The 11407-nt window shown below is 43.8% G+C and overlaps 1 protein-coding gene across 2 annotated transcripts in view; it reads left to right on the top strand.

Moving 5' to 3' along the window:
* The first annotated feature begins 10341 nt into the window (after positions 1-10341).
* The window catches only part of LOC129706725 (small nuclear ribonucleoprotein-associated protein B'-like), a 28207-nt gene continuing 27141 nt past the window's right edge, over positions 10342-11407 (top strand). For both annotated transcript variants that reach the window (XM_055651162.1, XM_055651153.1), the window contains exon 1: positions 10342-10799. In XM_055651162.1, the coding sequence (XP_055507137.1) occupies positions 10681-10799 (119 nt within the window). In that variant the 5' untranslated portion in view covers positions 10342-10680. The remainder of the gene's footprint in view (positions 10800-11407) is intronic.

Genomic DNA, 11407 nt, shown 5'->3' with positions numbered 1-11407 from the left:
GAGAAGTCGTCGTTGCGAGAGCCCTGAAAAGCGGTCTCCCTCCAGGGACCCGCGGGCTCCCGGTGCCGCCGTCCGCCAGACCCGCAGTTGCAGCCTCCGAATCTCCGGAGGTCGGGCCGCAGCAGCGCTCCACCACCGCTCCACCCGCTCTGGACTCGACCAGCTCCGCAACGGTGAGGTGAGTAGTCGGCACCAGAGCCCCCGGTCTTCCTGTTGGAGGCCGCTCCTCGTTGCAGTCCCAACGACAACGGAGACCCGACAAAGAAAAGGTCGGGTCTCCCGTGCAGGGAGAGATTAAAAGTTACCCCCTCCCTCCCACCTCACCCCCACCCCCCCACACACACATACCCTAACAAAAAATAACAAAAAAACTACATTTGCATTGATGCGAGATAATTGTATACTTGAAGTAGAGATGAATATTAGTCATGCAAATATTGATTTTGATGAAACAGGTTTGGGGGGATTTGATCAGTGAGCTTTATTATATGGCAATGGAATAAGTTTGCATTTCTCTGGTCCATTTATAACTGACATCTACATTTCAAAATGTTTGGTTATTAAAATTAAGAATTTAGTTTTAAATGATGCAATGGCTCTGTATAGAAGAGAGATCGAGCAACTGTCCATATGGTGCCAGCACAATAACCTGGCCCTCAACACCAGCAAAACCAAGGAACTGAATGTGGACTTTGGAAGGAGTAGGATGGGGGACCCACAGCCCCATTTATATCAACGGGTCGATGGTTGAAAAGGTCAAGAGCTTCAAATTCCTGGGCGTGCACATCTCTGAAGATCTTTCCTGGTCCAAGAACACTAATGCAATTATCAAGAAAGCTCATCAGCGCCTCTACTTCCTGAGAAGATTACGGACAGTCGGTTTGTCAAGTAAGACTCTCTCTAACTTCTACAGGTGCACAGTAGAGAGCATGCTGACCGGTTGCATCGTGGCTTGGTTCGGCAACTTGAGCGCCCTGGAGAGGAAAAGACTACAAAATGTAGTAAACACTGCCCAGTCCATCATCGGCTCTGACCTTCCTTCCATCGAGGGGATTTATCGCAGTCGCTGCCTCAAAAAGGCTGGCAGTATCATCAAAGACCCACACCATCCTGGCCACACACTCATCTCCCTGTTACCTTCAGGTAGAAGTTACAGGAGCCTGAAGACTGCAACAACCAGGTTCAGGAATAGCTACTTCCCCACAGCCATCGGGCTATTAAACCTGGCTCGGACAAAACTTTGATTATTAATAACCCATTATCTGTTATTTGCACTTTATCAGTTTATTTATTCATGTGTGTATATATTTATATTACGGTATATGGACACACTGATCTGTTTTGTAGTCAATGCCTACTATGTTCTGTTGTGCTGAAGCAAAGCAAGAATTTCATTGTCCTATCGGGGACACATGACAATAAACTCTCTTGAATCTTGAACTTGAACTTGTATCCTGGAGTTAAACACTGCAAAACTGATATACAGAATGGAAACAGGCCCTTTGGCCCGCCGAGTCCGCACTGACAACGATCCCCCCACATTAACTCTATCCTACACCCACTAGGGACAATTTACACATACACCAAGCCAATTAACCTACATATGTGTTCAAGAAGGAACTGCAGATGCTGGAAGATCAAAGGTACACAAAAGTGCTGGAGAAACTCAGCGGGTGCAGCAGCATCTATGGAGCGAAGGAATTAGGCGACGTTTCGGGCGGAAACCCTTCTTCAGACTGATGGGGGTGGGGTTGGAGGGAGGAAGGAAAAGGGGAGGAGCAGGAGCCCGAGGGCGGGCGGATAGGAGGGTGGGAGGAGACAGCTAGAGGGTTAAGGAAGGGGAGGAGACAGCAAGGGCTAGCAAAATTGGGAGAATTCAATGTTAATGCCATCAGGATGCAAGGTCCCCAGGCGGAATATGAGGTACATGGACACACTGATTTGTTTTGTAGTCAATGCCTACTATGTTCTGTTGTGCTGAAGCAAAGAAGAATTTCATTGTCCTATCGGGGACACATGACAATAAACTCACTTGGACTTGAACTTGAACTTGTATCCTGGGGTTAAACACTCCAAACTGATATACAGAACGGAAACAGGCCCTTTGGCCTACATATGTCTTTGGAGTGTGGGAGGAAACCAAAGATCTCGAAGAAAACCCCCGTGGTCAGAGGGAGAAGGTACAAACTCGGTACAGACAGCACTCTTGGTCGTGATCGAACCCGGGTCTCCGGCGCTGCAAGCGCTGTAAAGCAGCAACTCTACCGCTAAGCCACCGTGTCGTGTCACCCCCTCCAGGGGCCTATACTCCGCCTACACTCCAGGGACTACAAGCTTGGTTCACATAGCTCACAATCTAAAGTGTGAGATCCTGGCAATAACCTAGTGGCTTGTGCTGCACTCCTTGCAGCTCCGATGCATCCTACACAAGGTGTGATGTCTATGTGAGTGCGTACACAGCGCTCCACTCCACATGCGGTCTGTCCAGGATTTCCTGCAGCTGTTGGAAGAATTTAGGTTTCGTATATTATAAATCCAACCATTCTTTCAAAATGTTGTCTTTATTTTTATTGAATCCAGACTGTACATTGTAGCGATGTCGGCACATTAATCCTTAAACCTATTTAGGTCTTCATTAATCTAGTTCGTTCACCATCTGTTTTATACTTATATCTGATATTCATTTTGCTAAGATAGATGACTTCACATTTATGGATGCTGAAAGGTTTCTGGCTCAGTTTTGCCCGTTTATATAATAATTCAACAACTCTTTGTCCTGAATATATGTCTTACAATTTTTCCGCAATGGTAAATGTGAACATTTTGATATCTGATGTGTAACAAGACATTAATGAACACACTGAATAATTGATGATCCCTGCCCATCAAAGCAGATCCTGATCACTTCCTTCCAATTAGAACATATCACCATTTTCCTTAGCCTCAGTATCTCCTGAAACAGATCCCCAACTTGTAGGACTGCCAAGTAGTTAGTTACTGAAAGAGCATGATCTTTGATAAGAGACTTCAACAGTCAAGGAAGGCAGTTGAATGCCATCATTTACACAACTGAGAATAACCTTGCTAGTAACATGCCTGAGAAATAAATTAATACCTGTGAAAAATTGATTTGGAGAAATGAATGGAACTGAGAATCAATACGTTCTCAAGACTTCATGATCTGCATGCTTAGATCCTGCATGAAGTAGCTATGGAGGTAGTTGATGCACAACTTGTCATATTGCAAAATTTCACCAGGTTTAGTTTAATTCCCATAATCTGAAAGGTAAATGTAACATAGAAACATAGAAAATAGGTGCAGGAGGAGGCCATTCAGCCCTCCTAGCCAGCACCGCCATTCATTGTGATCATGGCTGATCGTCCCCAATCCATAACTGCCTTCTCCCCATATTGCTTGATTCCACTAGCCCCTAGAGCTCTATCTAACTCTCTCTAAAATCCATCCTGTGATTTGGCTTCCACTGCCCTCTGTGGCAGGGAATTTCACAAATTCACAACTCTCTGGATGAAAACGTTTTTTCTTACCTCAATCTTAAATGACCTCCCCTTTATTCTAACACTGTGGCCCCTGGTTCTGGACTCGCCCAACATTGGGAACATTTTTCCTGCATCTAGCTTGTCCAGTCTTTTTATAATTTTATATGTTTCTGTAAGAATCCGCCTCATCCTTCTAAACTCTAGTGAATACAAGCCTAGTCTTTTCAATCTTTCCTCATATGACAGTCCTGCCATCCCAGGGATCAATCTCGTGAACCTACACTGCACTGCCTCAATCACAAGGATGTCCTTCCTCAAATTAGGAGACCAAAACTGTACACAATACTCCAGATGTGGTCTCACCAGAGCCCTATACAACTGCAGAAGAACCTCTCTACTCCTATACTGAAATCCTCTTGTTATGAAGGCCAACATTCCATTAGCTTTCTTCACTGCCTGCTGTACCTGTAAGCCAACTTTCAGTGACCGGTGTACAAGGACACTCAGGTCTCGCTGTACCTCCCCCTTACCTAACATAACCTCCATTGAGATAATAACCTTCCCCCTTGTTTTTTCCACCAAAGTGGATAACCTCACATTTATCTATATTAAACTGCATCTGCCACGCATCTGCCCATTCACTCAACCTGTCCAGGTCACCCTGCAACCTCCTAACATCCTCTCCACAGCTCACACAGCCACCCAGCTTTGTGTCATCCGCAAACTTGCTAATGTTGCTTCTAATTCCCACTTCCAATTCAATTTTCAATTTCAATTTTCAAATTTCAATTTAAAAAACTTTATTGGCATGATAAAAACATTGTTATATTGCCAAAGTATAAAACATGACATACATATTTAAAATGCATAAGTATAAATACAAGTATACAGTGCATGGATAGATATGTCCCTGTACATAAACTCGCAATAGGCCTATAGCCCTTTATTGATTGCTACACGTTCTTGCAGCTGTAAGCAGTACAACACAATAGCAAGTTTAGCTATTCAATATTAATTTCTTGGTGTCATAGAAACATAGAAACATAGAAATTAGGTGCAGGAGTAGGCCATTCGGCCCTTCGAGCCTGCACCGCCATTCAATATGATCATGGCTGATCATCCAACTCAGTATCCCGTACCTGCCTTCTCTCCATACCCCCTGATCCCCTTAGCCACAAGGGCCACATCTAACTCCCTCTTAAATATAGCCAATGCACTGGCCTCAACTACCCTCTGTGGCAGAGAGTTCCAGAGATTCACCACTCTCTGCGTGAAAAAAGTTATTCTCATCTCGGTTTTAAAGGATTTCCCCTTTATCCTTAAGCTGTGACCCCTTGTCCTGGTCTTCCCTAACATCGGGAACAATCTTCCTGCATCTAGCCTGTCCAACCCCTTAAGAATTTTGTAAGTTTCTATAAGATCCCCTCTCAATCTTCTAATTCATTCTAGAGAGTATAAACCAAGTCTATCCAGTCTTTCTTCTCATAAGACAGTCCTGACATCCCAGTCAATCAGTCTGGTGAACCGTCTCTGCCCTCCCTCTATGGCAATAATGTCCTTCCTCAGATTTCGAGACCAAAGCTGTACGCAATACTCCAGGTGTGGTCTCACCAACACCCTGTACAACTGCAGTAGAACCTCTCTGCTCCTATACTCAAATCCTTTTGCAATGAAAGCTAACATACCATTCGCTTTCTTTACTGCCTGCTGCACCTGCATGCCTACCTTTAATGACTGGTGTACCATGACACGTGTCAGTTAATGTCAATTAGTGTGTGCGTACATATGTGCATGTTGGTCATTCACTGTCTCTCAGGTTATGGCATGCTGTTACGTATTGTGCACCAAGATGGGCCGTATTTCCTTCGCCAAGGATTATTCTTAGTTTTGATGTATCGTCTAGTTCTTTAAAATCAGGGGTTGCCACACTGAGTTTGTCAAAGTATGCTTTCCTTGTTTTGTCAATATTTTTTTGCATTTTAGGAGGAAGTTACACCTCTGTTTCAACCTCATCTGTCAAACAGTGGCCGCATATTCTGTTTTCTCTTGGTTGCCAGAATCTCTTCTGTCTTCCTTTTTCAACTGCCAAATAGTCGTCACTTAACCTGTATTTGGTGAGGGTCTGTCTCTGCTTTATGTCTCTAACAGTTGAGAGATAGTCTGCCAATTTATAATCTCTTTTTAGGGAACGGTAACATTCTAATCTGCTTTGGCTTTTGGTTTCTTTATCCCAATGTTCCAAATATACGTTTCTTTACATTGTTTGGTAATTTGGTTCACTCTAACTGGTGATTGGGGGTCAGTATTGATCTGGGGCCAGTCAGGGTTTAACTGGATAGGGTTTAACTGAATAGGGGTAGTTAGTCTCAGTACCAACTGACACAGGGAACTCTTTTCTGGGTTCCCCTCTTGTGTTTGAAGGGCTTTAAACTGGAGGGTATCTGGGGGGCCAGATTTAAGGTGATTCCAAAAATGTAGTGCTCTTTTCTGGATATTTATTATCAGTGGGTATCTGCCTAGTTCCGCCCTACATGCGTTTGTTGGTGTTTTCCTTTGGATACGGAGGATGTTCCGACAAAATTCCGCATGCAGGGCCTCCGTTGTATGTTTTTCCCATTTACTATAACTATGGTGACTGAGCGGACCCCATACTTCATTACCATAAAGCGCAATAGGCCGGATTACACTGTCACATATTTTAAGCCAGATTTTAATTGGGATTTGGATGTTGTAGAATCTTCTTTTTATTGCATACAGAGCTCTTCGAGCTTTCTCTTTTAGTGCATTCACTGCCATATTGAAGTTCCCTGATGCTGAAACAGTTAGACCAAGGTAAGTATAGCTCATAGTGTATTCGATAACAAGACCATTGAGAGTAAATTTGTATTTATCTTCCTGACATCTGGGTCTTTTCTGAAAAATCATGATGTTGGATTTCTTCATGATGTTGGTTTTCTTTAGATTTACTGCCAGGGCCCAATTTTGGCAGTACTCATCAAGTAGGTGCTGCAGTCCCTGTTCTGTGGGGGCCAGCTGAACCAAGTCATCCGCATAAAACAGGGATTTTACCTCTCCGTCCAGAAGACAGAGGCCCGGCGCTGTGCTCTGGTCCAACTTTACTGCCAAATCGTTGATATATACATTAAACAGTGTTGGGCTCAGATTGCAGTCTTGCCGGACACCTCTTCTCTGGGCGAAGAGATCAGTGCATTTGTCCCCAATTTTAACGCCACATTTATTATTCAGATACATTGATTTGATTAGGTCATATACCTTTCATCCTATACCACAGCCGAAAATCATTAATATATATGGTAAACAGTTGTGGCCCCAACACCGAGCCTTGCGGCACTCCACTCGCCACTGCCTGCCATTCTGAAAAGGACCCGTTCACTCCTACTCTTTGCTTCCTGTCTGCCAACCAATTTTCTATCCGTGCCAACACCCTACCCCCCAATACCATGTGCTCTAATTTTAGTCACCAGTCTCCCATGCGGGACCTTATCAAAGGCTTTCTGAAAGTCTAGATACACTACATCCACTGGCACCCCTTCATCCATTTTACTTGTCACATCCTCAAAAAATTTCAGAAGATTAGTCAAGAATTATTTCCCTTTCATAAATCCATGTTGACTTGGACTAATCCTTTTATTGTTATCCAAATGCCCCATTATTACTTCTGTTATGATTGACTCCAGCATCTTTCCCACCACCGATGTCAGGCTAACTGGTCTGTAATTCCCCGTTTTCTCTCTCGCTCCTTTCTTGAAAAGTGGGATAACATTAGCTATCCTCCAATCCACAGGAACTGATCCTGAATGTATTGAACATTGGAAAATGATCACCAATGCGTCCACTATTTCTAGAGCCACCTCCCTGAGGACCCTGGGATGTAGACCATCGGGCCCAGAGGATTTATCATCCTTCAGTCCCATTAGCCTACCCAATACTATTTCTCGCCCAATGAAAATGTCTTTCAGTTCCTCTACCTCCATAGATCCTCTGTCCTCCAGTACATCTGGGAGATTGTTTGTGTCTTCCTCAGTGGACAGATCCAAAGTAAATGTTCAACTCTTCTGCCATTTCCTTGTTGCCCATAATAATTTCACCCATATCTGCCTTCAAGGGACCCACACTTGACTTTGCTATTCTTTTTCCCTTAACATATCTAAAGAAGCTTTTACTGTCCTTCTTTATATTCCTGGCCAGCTTCCCTTCGTACTTCATCTTTTCAGCCCGTATTGCCCGTTTTGTTTCCTTCTGTTTTCCTATGAAAGTTTCCCAATCCTCTGGCTTCCAGCTACTCTTTGCTGTGTTATACATCTTTTCTTTTAGTTTTATTCTATCCCTAACTTCTCTTGTCAGCCACGGTTGCCTCCTACTCCCCTTAGAATCTTTCTTCCTTTTTGGAATGAAATGATCCTGCGTCTTCCGGATTATGCCCAGAAATTCCTGCCATTGCTGTTCCACTGTCATTCCTGCTAGGATCCCTTTCCAGTCTACCTTGGCCAGCTCCCCTCTCATGCCTTCATAATCCCTTTTGTTCAACTGCATCACTGCCACTTCCGATTTAACGTTCTCCTTCTCAAATTGCAGATTAAAACTAATCATATTATGATCACTACCTCCAAGCGGTTCCTTTACCTCGAGTTCTCTTATCAAATCTGTTTCATTCAACAACACTAAATCCAGAATTGCCTTTTCTCTGGTCGGCTCCATTACAAGCTGCTCTAAGAATCCATCTCGGAGGCATTCTACAATCTCTCTTTCTTGGGGTCCTGAACCAACCTGATTTTCCCAGTCTACCTGCATATTGAAATCCCCCATCACCACAGTGGCATTACCTTTGTTACATGCCAGTTTTAACTCCTGCTGCAACTTACACCCTACATCCGGGCTACTATTTGGGGGTCTGTAGATAACACCAATTAGTGTCTTCTTGCCTTTTCAATTCCTCAACTCAATCCACAGTGACTCTACCTCGTCTGTCCCTATGTCTTCCCATGCAAGGGACTGAATTCCATCCCTCACCAGCAGAGCTACCCCTCCTCCTCTACCCACCTGCCTGTCCTTTCTCTGGGATGTATAGTGGGGAAACTGCTAGAATCAGTTATTAAAGATGGGATAGCAGTACATTTGGAAAGTGGTGAAATCATTGGACAAAGTCAGCATGGATTTATGAAAGGTAAATCATGTCTGACAAATCTTATAGAATTTTTCGAAGATGTAACTAGTAGAGTGGAAAAGGGAGAACCAGTGGATGTGTTATATCTGGACTTTCAGAAGGCTTTTGACAAGGTCCCACATAAGAGATTAGTATACAAACTTAAAGCACACTGTATTGGAACCAAAGAAGGTTCACCAGACTGATTCCTGGGATGTCAGGACTTTCATATGAAGAAAGACTGGATAGACTCGGTTTGTACTCGCTAGAATTTAGAAGATTGAGGGGGGGGGGATCTTATAGAAACTTACAAAATTCTTAAGGGGTTGGACAGGCTAGATGCAGGAAGATCGTTCCCGATGTTGGGGAATTCCAGAATAAGGGGTCACAGTTTAAGGATAAGGGGGAAATCTTTTAGGACCGAGATGAGGAAAACATTTTTCACGCATTTTCCAGGTGAATCTCTGGAATTCTCTGCCACAGAAGGTAGTTGAGGCCAGTTCATTGGCTATATTTAAGAGAGAGTTAGATGTGGCCCTTGTGGCTAAGGGGATCAGGGGGTATGGAGAGAAGGCAGGTACGGGATACTGAGTTGGATGATCAGCCATGATCATATTGAATGGCGGTGCAGGCTCGAAGGGCCGAATGGCCTACTCCTGCACCTATTTTCTATGTTTCTATGTTAGTAAATAAGCAAATTTTTTGCAGGGCATGGAATGCAAAAATTGCTTACAAGAGGCAAATGCCAATGATGATGTTGATCAGAACTAGAAAAGCTCAATGTTGAATGAAGACTTCTAACTTGAAGGTCCCAGACACAGCAACATTTCCCATTCACTGGTGGGATGTTTTTCCCCGAATTTACTGCTGGTTGTGTGATTTTTTTTTTAAACACACAATTGAGCACTTTGTTTGAATGTTTCATATTAAAAAAAAATTTTAACGTGCATGGTCCCAGTCAAAATTTGTCAGCTGATTTGTTCACTTAAAATTGGTTCACTTAAAATTGGTGTTACCTGGATTAGAGGGCCACCCCCGACTGCACCTGGAGCAATGCTGGGCTGTGATTAACTCGTGTCACCCCACTGTTAACTCACGCCACCCCACCCACCTGTCCAATCTCGTCTGCAGCGTGTGTGTGTACAGGGGAGAGTCGCAGCGGCTGTTCCACGATGGTGAGTGGAGTGATATCGCGGTTCACGACCACATGTGCGCGCATTTTCCGGGCAGCGAGAGAGCGCAGCCCCCGGAAAAATGCGTGTGCTGGGTGGGTGGGCTGAGAGTGAGCGGTTGACAAGATGTTGGAGTATCTCCCTCGGTGGCACTGTGGATATTGCCGATTTAAAGCCACATTCTCAGGAACGACGGCGACTGAATTGGACTAGTTCTTTTGGGTTAAATATGTTATTACATCTACAGGTCTTTCCGATAGAATGATACAATTCTGTACAAATGCAATGGGACATTTTAAAAGTAATTACATGTAAAGGATTTGGAATGAGGGTCACTCCACAAGGATTTGGGGAACACTCCATAGAGGGAAGTTGGATGAATCCTTGGAGGAGAGGGAATTCTAAAGAGGGGATGATTTTGGCTAGGGCTTTTGTGTTGAAGCATCGAAGGCTGATGTGTATAAAATCGACAGTCATAGGTAGGTGATTAGCCACATTATTTAGCCCATGGCTAAACTAGATGGCATATATTTTAGGTGAGAGGGAAAAGATTTGAAAGGTACCGGAAGGTAATTTCTTCACATAGAGGGTGGTTGAATATATGGAAAGAGCTGCCAGAGGAAATGTTAGCAGTGGATGCAACTACAATATTTAAGGTACTCTTCGATAGTACATGGATGAGTAAAGATTTGTGTGTGTGTGGGGGGGATATGGGCCCAACATAGACAAATGGGATTAGTTTGATTCAACAACTTGGTCAGTTTAGACGTTACTGTGCTGTATTAGTCTATAATAGTTTCCTCTTATTTTCAGCCTATTGGGAGAAGTGCTAAATTGGTGCGTTTTATGGATCACAGGATGCGCTGTGTTCTTCAGGACAGCCGTGTTTTCATTGGAACTTTAAAAGCTTTCGACCGGCATATGAACTTGATTCTTTGTGACTGTGATGAATTCAGGACGTTGAAGTATGTATGCTTACAATTGTGCAATTTCACGATTTGAAAAAAAAATAGATTTATTTTGTGACCTTGGTCTCTGTCGCTCGTAAACTGGCTTTCATTATTCCTGTTCATGAAACCACCGCCCCTTTCTCCTCATACCTGCCTTCGCTCCATACCCCCTGATCCCTTTAGTCACAAGGGTCACATCAACTCCCTCTTAAATATAGCCAATGAACTGGCCTCAACTACCTTCTGTGGCAGAGAATTCCAGAGATTCACCACTCTCTGTGTGAAAAATGTTTTTCTCATCTCAGTACTAAAAGATTTCCCATTTATCCTTAAACTGTGACCCCTAGTTCTGGGCTTCCCCAACATCGGGAATAATCTTCCTGCATCTAGCCTGTCCAACCCCTTAAGAATTTTGTAAGTTTCTATAAGATCCCCCCCCCCTCAATCTTCTAAATCCAGTCTCTCTTCATATGAAAGTCCAGACATCCCAGGAATCAGTCCGGTGAACCTTCTCTGTACTCCCTCTATGGCAAGAATGTCTTTCCTCAGATTAGGAGACCAAAACTGTACGCAATACTCCAGGTGTGGTCTCACCAAGACCCCGTACAACTGCAGTAGAACCT

The sequence above is a fragment of the Leucoraja erinacea genome, chromosome 2, assembly GCF_028641065.1.
Source record: "Leucoraja erinacea ecotype New England chromosome 2, Leri_hhj_1, whole genome shotgun sequence".
Lineage (NCBI taxonomy): Eukaryota > Metazoa > Chordata > Chondrichthyes > Rajiformes > Rajidae > Leucoraja > Leucoraja erinaceus.
The sequence above is the reverse complement of the archived record's forward strand: the minus strand, read 5'-3'. Positions and strand labels throughout refer to the sequence as shown.